General features: G+C 41.1%; 1 protein-coding gene across 2 annotated transcripts in view; it reads left to right on the top strand.

The window, feature by feature from the left end:
• The window catches only part of LOC122935819 (mast cell carboxypeptidase A-like), a 68,950-nt gene extending 43,174 nt beyond the window's left edge, over positions 1-25,776 (top strand). Inside the window, exons 8-11 of one of the 2 annotated variants that reach the window (XM_044291719.1) lie at positions 3,945-4,035; positions 5,599-5,801; positions 23,853-23,937; positions 25,513-25,776. In XM_044291719.1, coding sequence (XP_044147654.1) covers positions 3,945-4,035; positions 5,599-5,801; positions 23,853-23,937; positions 25,513-25,691 — 558 coding nt within the window. In that variant the 3' untranslated portion in view covers positions 25,692-25,776. Of the gene's footprint in view, positions 1-3,944; positions 4,036-5,598; positions 5,802-23,852; positions 23,938-24,384; positions 24,471-25,512 lie in introns of those variants that run through there. The other variant, XM_044291720.1, reaches the window with a different exon arrangement.
• The last annotated feature ends 226 nt before the right edge of the window (positions 25,777-26,002 follow it).

Here is a 26,002-nt window from a genome sequence, read left to right as displayed (position 1 = left end):
GGTCCATCCATCCGGCTTAAATGAACAACAGAACAGAATTATTGCTGCTTTTTGTGATCTAAGTCGCAATAAAAGGCGAATTAGGATGGATGTGATCCGACTAAGTCCCCCTTGGATCTCATGTGCTCTCATGATGGGCGTATGGGACGTGATGGTGGACTTGGTTAGTATATTAACAGGGGCAACCTGATAAGATAAAATATGCGGCAGTCTGACTTAGTCCCCCTTGGGTCCCATGTGATCTCATCTAAATGATGAGCGCATGGGATCTGATGGTGGACTTGTTTGTAACTCTAACCGGATGAAATGTGCTACAGCATGCACTCCAGCTGACACACATCTGGTCCCCTGGCCCAGTTATCAGCCGGTATTCTGAGTAGTGCGGCGTGCGTTTGGCTGTCCTGCCAAGCTAAATCCGCAATGCGATTGTGTGTATATACAAAGAGCAGGCAAGCTATCATTTGCTTTGCAATTGGGCCGTGCGTCAGGAGCCCAGAGGTTGCTATGCAACTAGCAACGCTCTGATTTTAGCTTCTGGTCCGGTGGAACGCACGCGAGCGGCGTGCGTTCCACATGGTATAACAAGCATCCTGAGAGATCCGGACAGGTGAGGCAAGTAATCATGGGGGGCGTACACTTACCGTGAGTAGAGGTATATTAAGAGGCGGCTAACAACTATTCAGTGCTCACCCAAATCACCGTTATTTGTGGTGAGACACTGACTGACATGGGACACTTCCCTTGTAACAGTGAGGATAAGAGTTACCCACTATCCTGTCTGACGATACGAGGCTAAAATCACCTTGATCTCTAGTAAGTATACTGAGTCTGCTGATAAGCTATCGTACATGCGGTACTCAGATATCTGTGACCTATATTTAGTGTTTGTCTGTAATTTCTATTTGTAGTTGCCCTGGAATACATGTGTGAAGTCCCCTGATGATGTCTGGAAAAAGACAGAAACATGGCATGTAGGGCGTTGTAGTTAGGGCTTTATAGAACTTTAGACCCATACTGAGGGAAAGGTTCGGTGTGGGGTCACCCCTGTCGGGTCGGGTGCTCCTTTGTGGTAGGCAGGCTATAAGAACAGCTCCTTGGCCCCTAGAAAGGCAGGAAAGCCATAATAGGGTGTTCTAGGAGTGAATATTGTGCCAATCACGACATCAGCACCTGGTCACATCGGTCAAAGGCATCACCACTGCCAGGACCTTCCTCCACGGTCGTGTACCCTACCCAGACGAGGTGAGATCCACCCTTTTTTCCATTCATTCAATAGTACATGAATTGATATAGTGGAGGTAATTGTTGTCACTGTCATCTCTCACCCAGTGTGATATATTATTTTAAATGACCCAGTAAAGGTTACGTTTTATTGAATCCCAGTTTACAATATTTATCTGTTATATTTGGGTGTAATTAGATACCACGTACACATACCTGAAGAGGTGGTATAATCAATTAATTCTTATTCTGCCAGTCCCCTACATTTCACCTTTTAACCCCTGTATCGAGATTTGGACTTTGCTGAATGAGAACCACCTGGCCGCTATCTCCTGGCTATGTGATTGATTTCTGACCCACAGGGGTCAGAGACACTGGTGCAGAGGTTAATGCTAGGTTCACTGCTAAAAGTAGGAAATAGTTAACTTAGTAATTTCTTAGTAATAGTTGCCAGGTAGGGGGCTGGACTCATTTCCAATGGTTAGTGAGTCTTGGTAAGCAAGCAAGAGAGAAGACAAAATCGTGTATACCTTTTTTACTTTTACTACTTTTAAACAACAATAGCACATCAAGTGTTTTTTGTCATAGCATTCCAAGAGCCATGAAATATGAGGAATTGTTTTTTGGGGAATAAATAGAATTTTTTTGTGAAACCACTTTGGGGTATTACCTTTTTTTTGGTGTGGCGGTAAAGGAAGATTCTATCATTGTTTGTGCACTTTTAATTTTTGACATTCACCTTGTGACATAACTACCATGTTACTTTTAGTCTGTGGGCCAGTATGATTACGGCAATACCAAATATGTATTAGTTTTGATGTTGTTGCATTTCAAAAGCCAGAATGTATTCTTTTTTTTATGTCCATATAGCCATATGTTGAGATGAGATGTAGTTTTCATTGGCACCATTTTTGGGGTACATATCGATCTTGGTCATGATACCCACTGCACGACCAAGGATCGCTGTGTAGCAGTGCAATCACTGAATGGAATCAGCTTGACATGGCAGTGACCCCAGAATCACAAACAAAAAGTCCTGCACTGCTGCATTTTTTGCCCAAGCTGAACTCTTGCATCAGGGCCCATGAGCCTTTAGTTACGCCCCTGCCCATGAGCCTTTAGTTACGCCCCTGCCCATGAGACTTTAGTTACGCCCCTGCCCATGAGCCTTTAGTTACGCCCCTGACCGCTACTGTCCTGGATAACAGTTTGATGGGCTTTTTGGGCTTCCTGACAGACTCCCTATAAGGGTCCATTGACACGTCCGCAAAATGTGTCCACATCTGCAGATTGGGTGCAGACCCATTTATTTTCAATGGGGCGGGAATGTGCTATTCACATTTGCAGATCCGCATCTGCATTTGCGGATCCGCACTTCCGCATCCGTGCTTCCGTTTCCGCAAAAAAATAGAACATGTCCTATTCTTGTCCGCAATTGAGGACAAGATTAGGCATTTTCTATTATAGTGCCGGCGATGTGCGGTCCGCAAATTGCGGAATGCACATTGCCAGTGTCCGTGTTTTGCGGATCTGCAAAACACTTACGGACGTGTGAATAGACCCTAACAGTGATAGCGAACCATTTAGAGACCGAGTGTCTAAACTGCAACCCAAAACTTATCATAACTCTTATTTATCGCAAAGTGCCAACACAGCTATTTAACCTAAATACTACAGTCCAATATAGTATGTCTTCCATGTACTTTATCATTTAGCTATAATAGCCTGCCTACATTCAGTGCGCTGCCTGTGCTGTTCAGAGCGCTCCCTGTGTTGATGAATGGCAGGAAATGTCTAAGGCATATTGGTACACCAAATACTTTTTCCAGGGTGTGGGTACCCACAGAGAGGGCTCTGAGCAGGGGCGTAACTACCATAGCGGCAGACCATGCGACTGCTATGGGGCCCAGGGCAAGAGGGGGCCCAGTCTTAGTTGAGATTATCTTCTCTTCTAATGGAGGTTAAAACTTGGTCAGGATTCTACCTTCTAAAGGAACAACTTTTAGCAAATGAGGCAGTGAAAAAATGGCCCAAGGGTCATTGAAAAGGGTTTAGGCAGAAACCCTTCTGTCCTTTGTGGGGGGGCTGGCTTGATCCTTGCTATGGGGCCCTTACTTCTCTATGTATGCCACTGGCTCTGAGTGCTGCCTCTGGCACCCATGCCATAGGTTCGCCACCACTGCCCTATAACATATTAACTAAACTATGTCATACATACAATAAAAAATTTAAAAATCTTTATTTATATAGTGGCAACATAGTCCACAGCAATATAGAATACAGAGGTTACATGACTAAAGAAATCAGACATTACAGAACAGCAAATAAATAAACAATCTAGACAAGAGGCCGAGGGCCCTGCTTATCCCCTAATACCTGGCATCTCGGGTACTGTAAAGGTTTAACATCAACATACCTGTTGATCTAGGAGAGTGAAAGGGTTAATAATGTATGGAGGGAAAAGGTTAATGACTAATCCTTATTGGTCTAGGACTGTAGAGGTGTTAGCATCCCTGGTGGTTTAGTGAAGTCTGAGGCTAACGAGAAAGTCAACCATACCTGAGGTCTTCTGAGTTGTCTTTTAAAATTGAATGTCTGCACCAGCCTCTCAGTATCAATTACCAGACCCTGCTGTACTTATGATCTAACCTGTAACAGAACTGATACTAAAGTGACTTGTGTAGTTATTTTATATATAAAGCAATGCGCATATTGTGTAACAGGATCGTCTATGGAGGAAGAATCGTGCTCCAACACCTATTGATAAATGTTTTGGCACAGATCTTAACCGGAATTTTAATGTCTCATGGAATGGTGAGTTAGTAATGTTCTGTATATTCCAGTCAGTAATTGCAATACCCCAGACCTGGGTGTATCTGCAAATATTTTATTATGTATAGTTAAGTTGTCCATTGTTAGGCTGTGGGTTCTAGCAAGAGAAGTTATGGTTGGCAGGAACAGACCTAAACACCCTGTTCCTCCTCTTATGGTTGGAGTGGGCTGGCCCTACTTTCTGCCAGGAGGGGGAGTTTGAGTCCAGACAGTGTAGAGGAAGGAAACATATGCCAGAGCTCCTACACCAAGAGACCATATCCATTTCTCCTGTGAGACCACTACTACAGAGAGGTCATCAGAATCAAGAACACTGATTCCAAGAAGCTACAGTGTGTCTTGACAGTAGAGTGATGAACAAAATCACGGCGTTACATACCCTGCTGAACGTGAGGGACTACAGCTCAGACACCCATAAGCTAGAACAGTGTTCTTCAACTCTAGTCCTCAGGGCCCCTCTGCTACTCAAGTTTTCAGGATTTCCTTAGTATTGAGCAGGTGATAAAATTAGTATCAATGCATAAGGACTTACCATAAGTATTCATTCTGTAGGATATTATCAAATTAAGACCAGCAGGTGGGTCCTGAGGACTGGAGTTAAGAAACACTGACCTAGAAAACCCACCAGGCCATAATAACTTTAACCATGTATCCCACGGTAGACACCTATATCCCCAAGTGCCTGCTAGTGCTATTTAACAGCCACCCAACCAGCCATCATACTGTATCATCTGGTGCCAGAATCTGTACTTTGTATTTACTGCTGTTGGATGTGCCACAAGTTATATTCTGCACTAAGTAAAGAGAGACATTTACATGTTTACTTCTGGCCAGATTCTTCAAACCACCTTTCCACTTCACCGACCCCCCCAGGAGCAATGGCCTGAGCAAGTACCCCATGGCACAACACTTCATCAGGGCCACTACCACTCCTATCCTTGTCACCGGCTCCTCAGGGACTTGCTGTATAATGAAATCTAGACTTGTATAACCATCCATTGCATATTATACTTAAGATCTATAATAAATGTCAGACTGATAAATATTGTAGTAAACGTATGCTGTACTTTATTCTTTAAGGGGTTCTCCATTTCCAATAATTAATTGTTTTATCTGCCCAGAGTGCCAGAAACACTGTATATTTTTATCCCATATACCTGTTTTCCATGTCATCACTTTCCTTCCCCTGGCCTCAGCATCAGTGCATCCTGGCAGGATGTTGACATGCAGAACTTCCTGTTTCCCCAGCTTCCTGCTGGGTTTCCTAACCAAACGCATCATGATGCGCTCTATAATGTTTTTACAGTGCTGCAAAGGGAACAAAGCAAGCCCTGACAAGAAGGGAAGGAAAGTGCTGACATGAAAAACAGGTAAATGGTGCAAAATATGCAGCACAGTGGCTAAGTGGTTAGCACTGGTGCCTCATAGCACTGTGTTCCAAAGTTTCAAACCGACCAAGGACAACAGTGGTAACACCACTCTGGGGTGTTAGAGTTCAAGTAAAGTTGAAAAATGAAAAGACTCATATACATCTTCCTTGTACAGGTATTCACTTTGATGATGAGCCTTGTAGTGAAGGCTATGCTGGAAATGCCCCAGAATCTGCACCTGAAACAAAAGCTCTCACTACATACATTCGGAATAACCTTTCATCTTTGAAAGCTTTCATAAGTTTCCACTCATTTGGCCAATTACTGTTATATCCATATGGGTATACAGATGAAGAGGCACCAAATCACAAGAAACTGGTAAGTCCAAATCTGGGATGACTAGTGAGCAAATCATATGATCATCACATTATAGGGTCATTTATTACAGTAAATTGCTAGCCCTCAGCCTTCAGCTCTCATTATATGTATATTTTAGTAAATACTTTCATTCCCTATGAAATAACAATTCAGGAACATTTTTCATAAAACTCTCTGCTGTGCTGTGCCTCTCTTTTTCCTCCAGGAAAGCTACAAATGCATTGCTGCGGCCTGGGAAGAGCGGAGGATGGTAGTGGTAGTGGCTCTGGCTGCAACGGTTATTCACACAGTAGCAATCCTCACACAGATGCTCCCTTAGGCCAGGCAGTGACAGGAGGGCACAAGTTTTCTTTCCTCAGGTACACCCTGATGTTAAGGCTCCTGCCTTATGGTAATTGGGGTCCTGTTGGTGTTATGCGTTTGGTGTGGGTGCAAGGCAGGAGATGTAGGTGCAGGGGCCGGCGAATGGTGCTGGAGTCAGGCCAGTTGTAGAAAATAGACAAGTCTCCCTTTACTAAAGTGCAGAATGGAAGTTGTAGTACATCTAACTGTATCAAAACACAGTTCCAAACAATTCACAGTGCAAATTCAATAGCAATGTATGGATATAAACAATGATAGGGGTTGGAGTACTCCTTTTCTCTCGTTCTCTCTCTCTCTCTCTCTCTCTCTTTCTCTCTCTCTCTCTCACCGAAGAATCTAAGGGTGGCAATAAAGTTTTTCCAAAACTTGTCTGTAATTTCCAGGCTAAGGACTACAAAATCAAGATATGGCTGTCCAGGTCCGTGTCCAAGTGTAGAAGGGGGTATTAGCAATGTCGCTGATATGAAGGTCACTGGTGACACATTCCTTTTAAGAAATTTGGGGGAAATAATTGCAGCCAACCCCCCCATCCTGCAAATGCTGCCAGTCAACAGGCACTCATCCCTTTCAATGGCACAAAAAAATGTGGACACAACACTTGCATGGTTACTGAGGAAATGATGTGGCGATTTTGAAGGGTCACTAATAGAGATGAGCTAATTTCTTGAAATTTGCTTCAGATCTGAATCTAATCAGTCTGAAGATTCAATTTGAGTAAGAAAAAATTTGACCCAAATCGAAACTGCTTCAATTGTCCAGAAAATGTATGTATTCCACTGTCACATTCTCTTTTTTTTTTTATTTCTTTTTATTATTTTTCTCTCTCTCCCTCCTTTCAAGCTAAGACAGCAATAGGTGACATTGACATATATAGCTATGGTCTATGCATGATTGACTGTTTAACAAACAGCCTTTTTAAAACCACACTGCACTATCAAATTTATGTTTTTTAAAATATTCCAAAAATGATCCCTTAATGGGGACAGATGATTCCCCATGTTCATACCCACGTGGTAGAATCAGAAAACACTGCCTTAACGGAGCAGGTGCCTGCTGTGTTTATATGCACATGGTAGTATCAAAAGAAAGCAATGGTTTATTCTGAACAAGACCTCCAAAAATGATGCCCTAATGAGGGCAACTGCCTGACCGTCTTCATACACACACTGTAGAATTAGCAAAAGCATTGGCTTGTTCTCAACAAGCAGGCCAAAAATGTTCCCTTTTTCAGGTGCAATGGCAGTACAGTATGGAACTTGATGGACAAGGCAGGAAATGTGCAGCTGTGTAGGGTTAGTAATAGCGGCAATAGTAAACATGGCAGCAGAAGTACAGTATGGAACCTGATGCACTGGAGATGTGAGATTATGTACAGTTACAGTAGTAGTCCTGATTAGTGTTGAGCGCGAATATTTGAATCGCAAATTTTAATCGCGAATATCGCCAGTTCAAGAATTCCCGAATATTTAGAATATAGTGCTATATATTCGTATTTGCGAATAGTGTTGATTGCGAAGATTCGAATCGCAAATTTGTTGCGAATTTATTGTGAATATTGGCACTTAGCAACATCCCTAGCAACCAATAGGAAAGTTACCTACCCCTTAGTGTTGATCGCGAATATTCTAATCGCAAATTTATCACGAATTTATTGTGAATATCGACACTTAGCAACATCCCTAGCAACCAATAGGAAATGTACCTATTAAATGTACCTATTGTAAATATTCTAATTGCAAATTTATCACGAATATCGGCACTTGGCAACATTCCTAGCAACCAATAGGAAAGTTGCCTACCCCTTAGTGTTGATCGCGAATATTCTAATCGAGAATTTTTCTCTCGAATATATTACATTGCCAATTTTCGCAATCAAGTATATAATGACTGAAGATCATGAATTCTCAAATTTGCTAATTTATGGCAAATTTTTGGCCCAAAATTTGCTAAATATTGCGAATTTGAATATTGCTTATGCCGCTCATCACTAATCCTGATGGCAGTAGTTGCAGTAGGAGTACAGTATGGAACCTCATGGACAGAAAATGTGTGGCTGTATATGGACAGCAGGAGAGTCAATAGTAGCAGCACAATATGGAACTTGATGTACAAGGCATGTGATGTGAGGCTGTGTATGGATATATTAGTAGAGGCAGTAGTGAAAGCAGCAGATAGGTCAAATGGATGGACAGTCAAACAGCAGCAGTGGCATCACTGGGCTGGCGATAAATATCCACTGTCAACAATGGCACATTTATTCATTGACATCAGCCTGAGGTGTGTGAAAATCCTCACAGATCCATGCCTCATTTATTTTCAGAAATGTAATGTTTACTACACTTGCGGAGAACAATTTTGTCTGCTTTAGGTCTCATGCACACGACCGTGGTGTGTTTTGCGGTCCGCAAAACACGGATGGCGTCCGTGCGCGTTCTGGAATTTGTGGAACGGCACGAACAGCCTTCAATATAAATGCCTATTCTTGTCCGGAAAGCGCGGATAAGAATAGGACATTGTGGCGAAAGCCACTTTGCCACGGTGTTTTGGAGGGGGCTGTTTGCCCGCCTCCTGCTCCTGGATTACGGGCCCTCTCATCAGCCAGGCCTCTTTTGTTCACAAAGGACTTGTACTAACTTGAACCCCTGGTCTAATTCGTGCCATTTTGAGATGTTAAATGTCTATGTGTATTGTAAAGGGTGGGACATTGTATACGTTGAGTAGTGAGGTCTGTTCCATTGTCTCTCTGTGTGTATTGGCGATGTCCCTTTGTCCTGAGAGATAATTGAATTACGTCTCGGTTGTCTCCAGGACAGAAGACTATTGTGTATTCTCCTGCCTGTGATGATTGCATCAACCCAGTGTGAGGTAATTGTATCACAGGCAGAGGGGAGGATTTTGTGTGGGAGTGTCTGAGTGTATTGTACGTGGTTATTGGCTGTTTTTACAAAACCCTGTGGGTGGTAACCTTGTTGGAAGATGTGTATAAATCAATGCTTGTGTGTTCAAATAAAGAGTTCCTGTTTTTACCCTTTACCATGTTGAGGCTGGTGTTTGGGTAACTGATCGACACTGGAGGATTTCTATACGCTGAAGATTTGCTATACTCCCCTGGCATAACTACTAGCTCTTGTAAGAGCTGTTCCTGCTCTCTGGATTTAAGAGAGGTTCACCCACTGGAGCCTGGAGCCCTGCGTAGGTCCAGGGTGGGTAGAAGACGGCGACACCTCAACCAAGCTTCGGCGGTTCGTGGGGTCTGCGGTGCGTACGGTGTCAAGTGGAGTGCTTGGAGTCCTCGGAAAGCACTAGGAGCATCTATCGACGGAGGTACCCGGTCGGGTTGCCAGGAGATCCGTTACAGACATGTTATATTTTTTTTGCGGGGCCACGCAATGGAGCAACAGATGCGGACAGCACATGGAGTGCTGTCTGCATCTTTTGTGGCCCCATTGAAGTGAATAAGTCCTCATCCGAGCTGCCAAAACGGTGGCTCGGATGCGGACCAAAACAACGGCCATGTGCATGAGGCCTTAGTGGGATGACTCCATCTTCTGTGTTGAATAGCCTTATTAGTAAATGAAGAGACTTGGCATCTTTTTCCCCAAGAAAATTACAAGTTGAGAACCTTTGCGACCAAAATATACATTGCTGGTGACGCAGTAAAATACTCTTATTTATACAATTATTAAAATTTGCTACAGTTTTTTTGGGACACAAAGGTGTAACTGGACAACTTCTACAACCAAAATATACCCTGGTGGTAACACAGTAAAATATGTGTATTTGTACACTTGTAACCTGTAAATGGTATGCAAATAGTGGGTAAAGATAGAAATATAATGCAGCCCAAACAATTAGGGACCAAGTACAAATGAATGACATGGTCAGGTAAACTAAGGAGGGCAGCAGGAGGCAGGGGCTCACCTGGAATGAACCGTGTGCAAAAGAACCCAGGGTGGCATTACCCCAACGCGCGTTTCGGCGTACCTTCGTCAAGGGGTAGCGCCATCACTGTGAATCAAGTATAAAAAGACTCCCACAGCCAATAGGAGGATCAATACTCACTCGTCCCCAGGTGTGTATGTGTAATGGCGCGATAAAATCCAAGGAAAACCGAGTCCAGCCGGCACGCCCTCACCATGTGACAAAATCACATGATCGGGCGGCTCCGACGTGAGGACACACGGACGCGAGGTGCCGGAGGCGGCACTGGATGACGCGCGCACGCATCACACAGGGGGAGGAGAGTCGAGGAACCATCGTAAAGACATGATTGGAACAAACACAAAGACTGGAGTAAAAGATATTACATATATATACATTATATACATTAATGCGGCATATCTTGCATAAAGACAATATGCACATATAGAAAAAAGAGTACAATGAGTACATCTATATATGTACTTATATGTATTATAATACATCCATAAACATAATATAAGACCAATGAAACCATAATTAAAATAAACATGATGATAATTATGAACAGTGATTGGAGACATGATAATAATTGAGAACATGATTGAAATATAATATAAATAAATACATATAAATCCAATAAGTGTTTAAATGCATGATTATAGAAACAAGGAATGATGATGAGGAAGAATATAATTAACATAAATGGTGAAATGAAAAATTAATAATAATGTGAATGTAGCATGAAAGATAATAGAAAGAGTGAGTAGTGACAGTAAATAAAAAATAATAGTACCTCAAAAAGTGCTAAAAAGCGTGATCAAAAGGGATATTATATCCCTCCAAATATATAAATGACAACATGGGAGAAAAAGGTGAAAAAATTAATGTATATAATAGTATATAGTATTTTACCATTTAGTATGTACTGGTGACTTGCATTATTCCTTCCCATGTGCATAACCTTACATTTATCAATGTTAAACCTCATCTGCCACTTATCTGCCCAAGCCTCTAATATATCCAGATCCATCTCTAGCAGTATACTGTCCTCTTCCATGTCAATTACTTTACACAGTTGAGTGTCAACTGCAAAAATTTATATTTTACTGTGCAAGCCTTCTACAAGATCATTAATAAATATATTGAAGAGAATAGGGCCCAATGCTGACTCCTGAGGTACCCCACTAGTGACTGACTCAATCTGAGTGTGTACCCTTAATAACCACCCTCTGTTTTCTATCACTGAGCCAGTTACTTACCCACTTACAGATGTTTTCTCCCAGTCCAAGCATTCTCATTTTATATACTAACCTTTTATGCTGTACAATTTCAAATGCTTTGGAGAAGTCCAGATATACGACATCCATTGATTCACCGCTGTCAAGTCTAGAACTTACCTTCTCATAGAAACTGATTAAATTAGTTTGACATGACAAATCCCTCATGAAGCCATGCTGATAAGGTGTTATTTGTTTATTTTCATTGAGGTACTCCAAGATAGCATCTCTTAGAAAACCTTCAAACAGTTTTCTCATGACAGATGTTAAACTTAAAGGCCTATCGTTTCTGGCCTCTTTTTTTGGACCCTTTTTGAATATTGGCACCACATTTTCTATGAACATTCCCTGTCAGTATAGAGTCTGTAAATATCAGAAATAAGGGTCTGGCTATGACAGTACTTCATTCTCTTAGTATACAGGGATGTATGCCATCTGGTTCTAGCGATTTGTCTATATTAAGCTTTTTAAGATGCCTCTGTACTTCTTCCTGGGTCAGACAGGGCACTTTTAATGGGGAATTTACTTTTACATTCTGCATTTCATCTGACCGTTTATTTTCTTCAATGAATGCAGTGGAGAAAAAATATATTTAATAGCTTTGCTTTCTCCTCATCGCTCTCTGCAACTCCCCCCTCATTACTCTGTAAAGGTTTATATTTTTTTACCATTTACATAATTGAAGAACATTTTAGGGTTAGTATTACTCTCTTTGGCAATTAATCTCTCTGTCTCTAGTTTGACTGCTTTTATTTGCTTTTTACATAATTTATGTTTTTCCTTATAGTTTTTGAGTGCTTCCTCGCTACCCTCCTGTTTTAGTGATTCAAATGCTTTCTTTTTGTCATTTATTGCTTTCTTTACAGTTCTATGTATCCACATTGTTTTTCTTGTTCCTTAACCTTTTATTCCCATAAGGTATTTACCTCTCACAATTAGATTTTAGGATGCTTTTATAAATATATCATTTTTTGGCTGTATTTTTATTTTTGAGGACTTTGTCCCAGTTAGTTAGGCCTATGGCCTCTCTTAGTTGGCTAAATTTAGCTTTTTTGAAGTTTGGTATTTTTGTTACTCCCTGAAGAAACACTCTTTTGAATGACAATTGGAAGGTTATTACTTTATGGTCACTATTTCCCAGGTGTCCCCCAACCTGCACGTCTGTTGTTCTGTCAGGTCTATTGGTTAATACTAAGTCCTGTATGTCTGTCCCTCTAGTCGGGTCCTGGACCAGTTGGAAAAGGTAATTGTCTTTGGTTATTGCTAAGAACCTGTTTCCTTTATGATGTACAGGTTTCAGTTTCCCAGTGTATATCTTGGTAGTTGAAGTTCCCCATAATACCAACCTCATTATGATTTGCCGCCTCGTCTATCTCGTTTAGTAGTAGATTTTCTGTGGACTCTGGTATACTAGGTGGTTTATAATAAACTTCTATTAGTATTTTATTATTGTTTTTGCCTTCATGTATTTCTACCCACAGTGACTCCACATGTTCATGTCCCTCACTTTTATCTTCTTGGACTGTGGGCTTTAGACAGGACTTTACATACAAGCAGACTCCTCCCCCTCTCCGGTTATGGCGATCCTTTCTAAACACACAGAAACTGTCACAGGGCGCCGGCTTCGCGCTCCTTCCCCGCAGCGCCGGGGCGCCCTGCGGTTAGTTCAGAGCGAGGACGTGCGCTGCGTCCTCATCTCCAGAGCAACCGTGGGCGGGGAGGACCCAGCCGTGCACGCCTCCTTAGCGTGGCCAGTGTCCTCTGCTCCCATTGTTACTGTGAGGAGTCTGAGCGCCGAGCTGGGCACTTGGCACTCAGCTGTATGCAGAAGGGCGAGTCATGTGACGCTGTCCATGTCACATGACTCCTTACCGCCTCTATTTAACAGGCAGCCTGCTGGCCACAGGTTGCCTGTGATTAAAGTCCTATACCTTGTGTATCTTCCTCTGTGACATTGCTGTTTTGGCATTTGAATCTCGGCTAGTTTTTTTACTTCGTCCCTCGCTTGCTCCTTGTGTCCAGTTGCATCTCCTGGTATTTGACTCCTGCTAGACTTTGATTTGTCCTCGCCTGCATCCTGTGTCTAAGTTGCTTCTCCTGGTATTTACTCCCGATTTGTGCACCGACTTTGCTTCTGCTTGCCCCCTGGTACCGCCTTGACCGCCTGGTTTAGACCTTGCTAGTTTGACTACTTTGTGTGTCTGTCTTGTCTCTCCTGCACTTACTCAGGTTAGGGATCACCGCCCAGTTGCACTCCGTTACCTAGTAAGTGCCTTGTAAGTGCAAGTAGGCAGGGACATAGGTGTGGGTGAAGTCAGTTTTGCACCTTTCCCCACCCCCTTCTCGTGACAGTAACCCTGTACATTAACTGCCCCGTCATAGCTATCATCCAGCCATGTCTCAGTTATTCCCACTATATCATAGTCCTCCTCACGCATCACTAATTCCAGTTCCCCAGTTTTATTAGTCAGGCTTCTGGCATTAGTATACATACAATTAAGAGGTTTATGCATATTTTTTACCCTACACCTTTCCTTCTGAACTGTTCTAGTCCCTCCTTCCATTCCTCCATTCCTCCTCCAGTACCATTACCTTGCCTCAGTCTCTATCTGCACTATCTTCCCCCCCAGTCCCTAGTTTAAACACTCCTCCAACCTTCTAGCCATCTTTTCCCCCAATACAGCTGCCCCTTTCCCATTGAGGTGCAGCCCATCCCTACGAAAGAGCCTGTAGCCGACAGAGAAGTTGGCCCAGTTCTCCAGGAACCCAAACCCCTCCTTCCTACACCAGTTCTTGACCCACTTATTTACCTCCCTAATCTCCCGCTGACTTTCTTGTGTGGCTCTAGGTACAGGTAGTATTTAGGAAAACACTACCTTTGAGGTCCTTGCCCTAAGCTTGTGACCTAAAATCCTTTTTAAGGATGCTCCACCTACCCCTAACTTTGTCATTGGTTCCAATATGGACCATGACTGCTGGATCTTCTCCAGCCCCTCCCAGTAATCTGTCAACCCAATCTGCGATGTGCTGAACTCGAGCACCAGGAAGACAACACACCGTTCGACAATCCCGGTCTATGTGATAAGGGGTATAACTAAGGAAACACACATGTAGAGTTCTAGGAAAAGGCACTACATGGCTTTTATTATTTACTACAACAGACACTTAGTGAGGTTAACAGAAAAGTTATCCAGTTGTTGTTTTTTTTTTACTAAATAGCAGGACTACTATGATTTACTGTGACTGGTTTAAAAGGGGTTGTCCTATTTTTGTTAGACAATAACAAAAAGATTTCATGGTGAGCACCCTGGCCCATAAAAGCAATAAGCACCCTGACCCAAAAAACTACCCTAATAGATAGTTTTATTGCATTTAGATTTCAGCGTTCATTTTCCAGAGCAGGCTTGTAAACATAAAATGTGATTTGATATGGACAACACTGCCATTTTTGTTAAAGCATTTTGTATATATTAACAGAATGTCGCGGCTCACTGCTGTTAGTGGATGATGCGGTGCTGCAAGCTAAAATTGAGGACGCCTCACCTCAATGTAAGAAGGAGTAATAGAATAGAAGAGCGAGCACTCACTCTGTGGCAAAAATACTCAGATTTAATAGTAAAATCAATAAACAATAATACAATAAAATGATAATAAAATACAGATAAAATATTACAATAGTAGAATGGTTGGTCGACCAGTTTAGTAACGCAATCCACCTAGACAAAAGGGCATATCTCAGTAATATAATAGCAGTGTCTTAAATGAGATTAAACATAATACTAAACTGTGAATTAAATATAAGAATATAAATCCTGTGAAAATAAACGGTGCAATAATGTGATCAACAATATTAATAACATATAAAAAATATAATGTGATAAATGTGATGAGGTGATGGGACACCTAATAAACTATGCAAGCCAAAAGAGTTCCTCCCATAAAGATGGATGGCCGCAACCGAAGATGACCAAATGAGCCGTTGAAATGTCTCAGCTTAATAGCTGTATCGCTTTCAGTAGTGGCAATTGAATGCCTAACTTTGTTGCAAAAGGTAAACTTTCCTGGGTGTGGAGTCTTACCTCCTATGGCAGTATGTTACTGCTGCACACGTGTGAAGTCGTCCACTTGGTGTTTGTTTGAAAATGTCGGGACTCCGCTGTACGAGACGCGCTGACGTCCGCGCTCTCATAAGTGCTGCTTGTAAGGCAGTGACGTCTGATCTCGCGGTATTGTGAGTAAGACTCCCGTCCAATCTCTCTGTCCGCTTCAGACGTTAAACAGCAGTGTAGTTATCCCAGCAAAAGTAATTTTCAAATGTCTCTTAGCGCATGGCCATGCGAAAATTCTTTCTGGAGGTTATAATGAAGTATCGCCCAGACGCGTTTCGGGACTGTTCCGGTCCCTTCCTCAGTGGTAATGGCGGACACTTCTAAACCTCCTCCTTTTTATACAATTACTTGGTAGATGACAAATCCCGGTTGAACAATCCAGGCAGGAATGATAATATATAATTATCGCCATATTGCGGTTTGGTTGCGTTTTTCATGCGGTTTTTTTCAAGGTAGTGCGTTTTTTATAAAATTAGATTCTACACATTATAGTACATCTATATATGCGATTAAAACTCATAGAATTAAAAGACATATCATTAAACACTAAAATGGCATCACTTATAAAAATGGTATTAAATATAGTATAAAATAATATAAAAGTTGATCATATGGTATCTTGACAATAGAATGGAATTCATATGGAAGAAGTTGGACTGGGTGAGGGTCCCAAACCAGAGGGCGAGTCCCAGTGCCGATAAACGGCCTAACTAGGGACTCGACATCGGGGATGGGGCCCCCACCTATTAAATAAAGCCGAACAATTCCATCTCTGAATTCAACCCATACGGTATTAGAGAGCCAAACTCATAAATCTGTCTGGATTCGGCTCTGGACATTCTATAAATTAAATCTCCCCCTCTCCAATGTTTGTCAATCTTCTCAAGGCCAAAAAACTGTAAATTCTCTGGGTTACTGTTATGCTTTTCTTTATAGTGTTTGGACAGTGAGTGTTTTTCATATCCTTTTTTCACATTGGAGATATGTTCCCTAATCCTTGTCTTCAGGGGGCGTTTTGTCCGGCCTATATATTGACGATTACAGGGGCACTGGATCAAATATATTACCCCTGATGTGTTACAAGAAATGCAATCGTCAATGGTCCATCTATATTGGTTTTGGGTTGAATGGACTTCTAGGGTCTTCCTCGGTGTAATGCTGTTCTTACACCCTATACACCTTCCACATTTATAAAATCCCTTCATTTTCATGAAGGAGCTCAAGGTGGAATTTTTCTGAATTTTTTCTGGCACTGATGGAGCTAGCTTCAAGCCTAAATTGGGAGCTCTAGTGAAAGTGATTTTTGGTGTATGTGGTAGAAGGTGTCCTATTACTTTGTCACTTAACAAATATGACCAATGTGATCTTATCATTTTCTGAATTCTTTTGTAGTTATTGTTAAATGGGAGAATTAGTCTTATATTTAAAAATGTATCTTCCATCTGTTGTACTGGTTTTTCTTTAAAGAATTCTTGTCGGTCTAGTTGTCTTACAGTACTTAGCGCCTCATTGATTATACCTATGGGATATTGTTTGTCCTCAAAATAGCCCTGCATCTTTTTTGCTTCCTCCTCAAATTTTGCGTCTTCCGTACAATTACGTTTAATACGCCTGAATTGTCCCGTAGGGACATTAATTAACCACCTCGGAAGGTGACAACTTGAGAAGGGAATATAATTGTTAGAGGCTGTAGGTTTTTGAAAAGTACTGCAAGAATATTTCTCATCTCTTGTTTCTACTAATAGATCTAAATATTCTGTTTTATCTTCTATTTTTGAGGTAAAGATCAGACCTTTATCGTTATTATTTATACATTTTAAGAATTCTACCAATGAAGTCCTATCCTTCCTCCAGATGAAAATGACATCATCGATGTAGCGCCGCCATAGGACCAGGTCGCCACCCAGCTTGGGATCAATCTGATCCATCTCCCAATCAGCTAGAAACAGATTGGCATAACTGGGGGGCGAACCTGGTACCCATGGCGGTGCCTCGATGCTGTAAATAATAATCTCCCTCGAAGTAAAAGTAATTATGTTGTAAAATATATTTAATAGCCAACAAGATAAAATCAATCTGAGTCTTATCTAAGGAGTCATCTCCAGTCAATTGTCTCTCAATTGCATCCAGTCCCTGTTGGTGATCAATCACCGTATACAGAGACTGGATGTCTAGTGTCCCCATGATCCAGCCAGGCTCCACCTTCAATTTCTCCAAGATGTTTATAATATGTGTAGTATCCTTCACATATGACTGGGATTTCTTCACCAGTGGTTGGAGATGTGTATCAATATATCTGGATAGATTTGATGTGATGGAGCCTATCCCAGAAACTATGGGGCGTCCGGGGGGATCTTCTAAGCTCTTATGGATTTTGGGCAAACAGTAGAATGCTGGTAAGCGTCCCTGTGTGCCCAATATAAAATCAAATTCTTGTTGGAGAAGTACCTGATCTTGTAACCCTTTTTCACATAATAATTTTAATTCTTCTTTATATTGGATCAGTGGGTCCTTCATTAACTTCAAATAGGTTTTCGTATCCCTCAACTGTCTCCAACATTCATTATTATATTTGGCAGTATCTAATATTACTGTTGCCCCTCCTTTATCTGCTGGCCGTATGGTAATAGATTTGTTTTTCTGCAATTCTTTGATTGCTGAGGTTTCTCTTGGGGTTAAGTTATTATTACCCACTCTGCCTCTCATTTTCCTCAAATCTCCCTCCACACATTTTTGAAAAGTGGCCATCTCTTTACTGATCTCATTGCGTGGATACATTTTGGACTTATTTTTCAACGTTGTGTATTGAAACATACTAGAAGACTCACTCCTTTTAGTTTGCAAAGGATTTTTTTAAAAATGCTTCTTCAAGCAGATTTTCCTAATACATTTTTGTATCCCTATATAAGTAGAAAATTTATCTATCTGTATAGTAGGGGCATATTTCAAACCCTTATTCAGTAAAGAGATTTGTGGTTCTGTAAGAGCAATAGGACTGAGGTTCACAATAACATTCTTATTTTTATTTAATTCTAGTGATGTTTCCTGTGTCTCCCTTCTCTTCCTTTTGCTCCTCCTAGTTTTCCTTCTTCTGACGGTTTGTAATACTGGGATCGCTTGTCGTTTATCAGTTCCTCGTTCGATCTCCCGTAATGTTTCCGGGGTAGGGGAGTGTGATGAAACTGTTCTTCCCTCAAGTTCTGGTATTGGGGGTCTTTGTGTCTCAGGTTGTAGTTGTGAGTTACCGATTGTTGGGGATAGATGGATCTGTGGCATCATATTCAGAATAAGAAGCTTAAGGCAGAATCCTATAGATTTTTAGCTAATGAACTTTCACCCACAGAAGGAGATAAATCCGTAGCTACTACCTTCAGAGAACTAGAAGGTCTGCTCCAAAAACAGCTGAGACAAATTTGGGAAATAAGGTCGTTACAGCACTATATTGAGAATGATATAATACCTAAAGGGTTACAGATTACAAAAATTCCAGCTCAAGATCTTCTCAATGAATCATTTGAGAACCAATGGAGTACCCTTTTGCATTCTCAATCTATTGCTCTAATGAATCTGATTGTTAAAAGGAGAACAGAATTATTAGAGGATCTGAATAAGAAAATAGAAAAGTTAAAGGAACAATTGGACAAGATCCCAAAAAATGACGAGTTTAATATGTGGCAGGAGAGAATTTGTAAGGGTCTAGATAAAACTGAGACGGATATTATAAATAAGAAAACTAAAAAATATACAGATACTCAGGGAAGTAGATACCGAGATAATGTTCATAATAATGCCTATAAGATTGATTCCTCACAGACACATACATATGTTAATGAGGATAGAGGGTTAAATAGACAAGAGGAAAATAGGGAGATACAACATAATATATCGATAAACAACAGATATGATGTACTATCGGAACATCCTTTTTTAGACCATACTCCTGCACACCACAAAACGCGGATGAGACAGAGAGATTATTCACCCAACCACTATCCCCAACAATCGGTAACTCACAACTACAACCTGAGACACAAAGACCCCCAATACTAGAACTTGAGGGAAGAACAGTTTCATCACACTCCCCTACCCCGGAAACATTACGGGAGATCGAACGAGGAACTGATAAACGACAAGCGATCCCAGTATTACAAACCGTCAGAAGAAGGAAAACTAGGAGGAGCAAAAGGAAGAGAAGGGAGACACAGGAAACATCACTAGAATTAAATAAAAATAAGAATGTTATTGTGAACCTCAGTCCTATTGCTCTTACAGAACCACAAATCTCTTTACTGAATAAGGGTTTGAAATATGCCCCTACTATACAGATAGATAAATTTTCTACTTATATAGGGATACAAAAATTTATTAGGAAAATCTGCTTGAAGAAGCATTTTTAAAAAAATCCTTTGCAAACTAAAGGGAGTGAGTCTTCTAGTATGTTTCAATACACAACGTTGAAAAATAAGTCCAAAATGTATCCACGCAATGAGATTAGTAAAGAGATGGCCACTTTTCAAAAATGTGTGGAGGGAGATTTGAGGAAAATGAGAGGCAGAGTGGGTAATAATAACTTAACCCCAAGAGAAACCTCAGCAATCAAAGAATTGCAGAAAAACAAATCTATTACCATACGGCCAGCAGATAAAGGAGGGGCAACAGTAATATTAGATACTGCCAAATATAATAATGAATGTTGGAGACAGTTGAGGGATACGAAAACCTATTTGAAGTTAATGAAGGACCCACTGATCCAATATAAAGAAGAATTAAAATTATTATGTGAAAAAGGGTTACAAGATCAGGTACTTCTCCAACAAGAATTTGATTTTATATTGGGCACACAGGGACGCTTACCAGCATTCTACTGTTTGCCCAAAATCCATAAGAGCTTAGAAGATCCCCCCGGACGCCCCATAGTTTCTGGGATAGGCTCCATCACATCAAATTTATCCAGATATATTGATACACATCTCCAACCACTGGTGAAGAAATCCCAGTCATATGTGAAGGATACTACACATATTATAAACATCTTGGAGAAATTGAAGGTGGAGCCTGGCTGGATCATGGGGACACTAGATATCCAGTCTCTGTATACGGTGATTGATCACCAACAGGGACTGGATGCAATTGAGAGACAATTGACTGGAGATGACTCCTTAGATAAGACTCAGATTGATTTTATCTTGTTGGCTATTAAATATATTTTACAACATAATTACTTTTACTTCGAGGGAGATTATTATTTACAGCATCGAGGCACCGCCATGGGTACCAGGTTCGCCCCCAGTTATGCCAATCTGTTTCTAGCTGATTGGGAGATGGATCAGATTGATCCCAAGCTGGGTGGCGACCTGGTCCTATGGCGGCGCTACATCGATGATGTCATTTTCATCTGGAGGAAGGATAGGACTTCATTGGAAGAATTCTTAAAATGTATAAATAATAACGATAAAGGTCTGATCTTTACCTCAAAAATAGAAGATAAAACAGAATATTTAGATCTATTAGTAGAAACAAGAGATGAGAAATATTCTTGCAGTACTTTTCAAAAACCTACAGCCTCTAACAATTATATTCCCTTCTCAAGTTGTCACCTTCCGAGGTGGTTAATTAATGTCCCTACGGGACAATTCAGGCGTATTAAACGTAATTGTACGGAAGACGCAAAATTTGAGGAGGAAGCAAAAAAGATGCAGGGCTATTTTGAGGACAAACAATATCCCATAGGTATAATCAATGAGGCGCTAAGTACTGTAAGACAACTAGACCGACAAGAATTCTTTAAAGAAAAACCAGTACAACAATAACTACAAAAGAATTCAGAAAATGATAAGATCACATTGGTCATATTTGTTAAGTGACAAAGTAATAGGACACCTTCTACCACATACACCAAAAATCACTTTCACTAGAGCTCCCAATTTAGGCTTGAAGGTAGCTCCATCAGTGCCAGAAAAAATTCAGAAAAATTCCACCTTGAGCTCCTTCATGAAAATGAAGGGATTTTATAAATGTGGAAGGTGTATAGGGTGTAAGAACAGCATTACACCGAGGAAGACCCTAGAAGTCCATTCAACCCAAAACCAATATAGATGGACCATTGACGATTGCATTTCTTGTAACACATCAGGGGTAATATATTTGATCCAGTGCCCCTGTAATCGTCAATATATAGGCCGGACAAAACGCCCCCTGAAGACAAGGATTAGGGAACATATCTCCAATGTGAAAAAAGGATATGAAAAACACTCACTGTCCAAACACTATAAAGAAAAGCATAACAGAGAATTTACAGTTTTTTGGCCTTGAGAAGATTGACAAACATTGGAGAGGGGGAGATTTAATTTATAGAATGTCCAGAGCCGAATCCAGACAGATTTATGAGTTTGGCTCTCTAATACCGTATGGGTTGAATTCAGAGATGGAATTGTTCGGCTTTATTTAATAGGTGGGGGCCCCATCCCCGATGTCGAGTCCCTAGTTAGGCCGTTTATCGGCACTGGGACTCGCCCTCTGGTTTGGGACCCTCACCCAGTCCAACTTCTTCCATATGAATTCCATTCTATTGTCAAGATACCATATGATCAACTTTTATATTATTTTATACTATATTTAATACCATTTTTATAAGTGATGCCATTTTAGTGTTTAATGATATGTCTTTTAATTCTATGAGTTTTAATCGCATATATAGATGTACTATAATGTGTAGAATCTAATTTTATAAAAAACGCACTACCTTGAAAAAAACCGCATGAAAAACGCAACCAAACCGCAATATGGCGATAATTATATATTATCATTCCTGCCTGGATTGTTCAACCGGGATTTGTCATCTACCAAGTAATTGTATAAAAAGGAGGAGGTTTAGAAGTGTCCGCCATTACCACTGAGGAAGGGACCGGAACAGTCCCGAAACGCGTCTGGGCGATACTTCATTATAACCTCCAGAAAGAATTTTCGCATGGCCATGCGCTAAGAGACATTTGAAAATTACTTTTGCTGGGATAACTACACTGCTGTTTAACGTCTGAAGCGGACAGAGAGATTGGACGGGAGTCTTACTCACAATACCGCGAGATCAGACGTCACTGCCTTACAAGCAGCACTTATGAGAGCGCGGACGTCAGCGCGTCTCGTACAGCGGAGTCCCGACATTTTCAAACAAACACCAAGTGGACGACTTCACACGTGTGCAGCAGTAACATACTGCCATAGGAGGTAAGACTCCACACCCAGGAAAGTTTACCTTTTGCAACAAAGTTAGGCATTCAATTGCCACTACTGAAAGCGATACAGCTATTAAGCTGAGACATTTCAACGGCTCATTTGGTCATCTTCGGTTGCGGCCATCCATCTTTATGGGAGGAACTCTTTTGGCTTGCATAGTTTATTAGGTGTCCCATCACCTCATCACATTTATCACATTATATTTTTTATATGTTATTAATATTGTTGATCACATTATTGCACCGTTTATTTTCACAGGATTTATATTCTTATATTTAATTCACAGTTTAGTATTATGTTTAATCTCATTTAAGACACTGCTATTATATTACTGAGATATGCCCTTTTGTCTAGGTGGATTGCGTTACTAAACTGGTCGACCAACCATTCTACTATTGTAATATTTTATCTGTATTTTATTATCATTTTATTGTATTATTGTTTATTGATTTTACTATTAAATCTGAGTATTTTTGCCACAGAGTGAGTTCTATTACATTTTGTATATATAACGCCAAATTTTAAAATCACCAATGTAAAAAGATATACTTCATAAGCTGGAGATGGGAACCTGCAGCCATTTTGCAATAGAAAATCATGAATGGCAATATGCTGATGGTACATCTTAAATACTTCTTTAATACTGACACTATCAGTCACCCAAGAGTAAAGAGTCTCCTTGCTTCTTTTGGCACCAACTTTAGGCAATAGCATGTACATATTTCGATTTTTGCTGCAGTATGACAAATATCTGCCCTATAGGGCGGATTTACCAATCCCATATAATATTTACATGCTGTACACTTTTACTACATTTACTACAGTGGCTCATGTTGGATGATAAATTTGGTGCATCTCTAGACAGAAGTTTTTGACTAATTTGACACCATCAATTGGTTGACTTATTTTGCACACAAATTTTACTCCAAGATTTTGGAGCAGCTTTGGGGCCCACTGGAGTATTTCAGGCCATGCCACTCTGCTTAGCCTTTTGTGGATGGAGGTGCAAAAATATCTTAAATACATAACAAATATTATACAAAGCATGTATGCAAGTATATGTTACAAATTAACCCAGAATTCTTGAGTATTTAGCTAAGTAAATTTAGTCCAGAATTTCTCAATATTTCACATTATTTCTCTAACAGGATCGGATAGCCAAGTCTGCAGCGAAAGCGCTCCACAGTCTATACAACACCACCTATAAATATGGACCAATCTTCTCCACAATTTGTGAGTTTATATTGTCTATAAAACACAACTATAAAGAAGAACATCAATATTTATAATAATCTCACAGCACAGGGTAAAAACTTGACTTTCTCTGAGAACAAGGGGGGTCGGGAAGTGAGGTGCAGTGGGTTACCTTCAAAGGAGGCAGACCGTGCAACTGCGACATGGCCTGGAGAGAGCAAGGGTCTAGCGCAGAACTCCCTCTCTTCCTGATATGAAAGCACTGTATTTTCATGCAGCTACCACTAGAGGGATCTCAATGCAAAGAAATAATATCAGCAACTGTACAAATACCTATGCACTGAGCTCCACCTGGTGGTGGTTGCAGAAAGCCAGTTTTGTAATGTACTATGTGAAGGGAATAAATTATTGAGAGCTGTATGGTGGGGATTTATCAATGTATTTATACCAGTTATGACAACTTTTTAAATACATTTTCTTCATCAGAAATCTGGGGTGTTTGGCTTCGTCTTCTGCATAGCTTTGAAGTGTTTGACACATGCGTACTGGAAAACTAGGTGGGCAGGGGAGGCCCATATAAAATTTTGCCATGGGACCCTGTGAGATTTGTGTGCACTCCTGGTGAGGTGGCAAAGATCAAGGTGTTACACTTAATGACTTGTAATTAGACTGTCATATATTCTGCCCTCCTTCTAAGTTTAGTGCCTGGAAACCTGTTTGCCTCATGAAATATGTTTTTAAAGTAATTAAGTACCTTCACTTGTGGGGTACCCTCCGCTGATACTGCTATCCTTGTTCTTGGTTTTAAAAACCCTTCACATGCCCGCTGTGCTTCCTGCAGTTTTCACTCAAAGCATGTTAATACTGAGCTTCAGTACAGTGAGGAGGAGACACCAGGGTTTCTCAGTGGGTGTCTCCTTCTCCCTGGCTGTGCCGCAGTCCAATCGCAGCGGACCACGACACAACCAGGGAGAAGGAGACGCCCACTGAGAAACCCTGGTGTCTCCTCCCTGTACCAATACTCAGTATTAACATACTAGGTGCGAAAACTTCTGGGGTGCACAGTAGGCCAGGGGTGAGGGGTATTTAAAAAAAAAGAACTGGATGGCAGTATCAGCAAAAGGTACCACGCAAGTAAGGCTAAATTCACACAAACGTATTTTGTTTCCGTGTCCGTTTCATGCTTTTTTTGCGGATAGGATGCGGACCAATTTCATTCATTTCGTATGCCCGTTCCATAGCCCCACAAAAAAGATAGAACATGTCCTATTCTTGTCCGGTTTGCCTATAAGTATAGGCATTGTTACAATGGATCAGTTACATTCAGCTGAGCTTCCCCCTACAAGTAGTTGTGACTATGTTAAGAGTGAATTTCCTGGTGACAGACTCCCTTTAACAACCAGCTAAAGTAGTTGGTAACGGTAGATGTTGATAATGTGGCAGGTGGTCTTTTGGTAAGGAGCAACTACAGTACCAACATTTTAATGCCATGTTGCATTTAGTACAGTAAGTAAAATACTGCAGTTGGTTTGAGAAAGCATAAGCATCTGAAAGTTACATCTTGCTAGTTTTATCTTCTATCAGTTTTATTAACTCAACTTTTATTATTTCCAGATCCAGTTTGTGGCTCCTCTGTTGACTGGGCATATGATGAAGGCATTAAGTACTCATTTGTGTTCGAGTTGCCTGATGACGGTGATTATGATTTTTTGCTTCCTGAGCATGAAATAGAACCAACCTGCCAGGAGACCATGTTGGCTGTGAAACAAATTGCTAGTTATCTCATTGATTAAGATACAATGCAAAAAGTCACATAGCTTCATCTTACATGTCAGCATGTAAGGGTACTTTCACACTTGCGGCAGGACGGATCCGGCAGGCTGGTCTCCCTGACTGATCCGTCCTTCCGCTGTTTCGCCGTATCGCCGGACTATAATGGGGACGGGGGCAGAGCTCCGGCGCAGCACGGCGGTGCACAGCGAAAGCCGCCGGACTAAAAAGTCCTGCATGTCCGACTTTTTAGTCCGGCGGCTTTCGCCGTGCACCGCCATGCTGTGCCGGAGCTCCGCCCCCGTCCCAATTATAGTCAATGGGGACGGAGCGA

The sequence above is a fragment of the Bufo gargarizans genome, chromosome 4, assembly GCF_014858855.1.
Source record: "Bufo gargarizans isolate SCDJY-AF-19 chromosome 4, ASM1485885v1, whole genome shotgun sequence".
Taxonomy (NCBI): Eukaryota; Metazoa; Chordata; class Amphibia; order Anura; family Bufonidae; genus Bufo; species Bufo gargarizans.
This window is presented reverse-complemented; position numbering and strand designations above follow the sequence as displayed.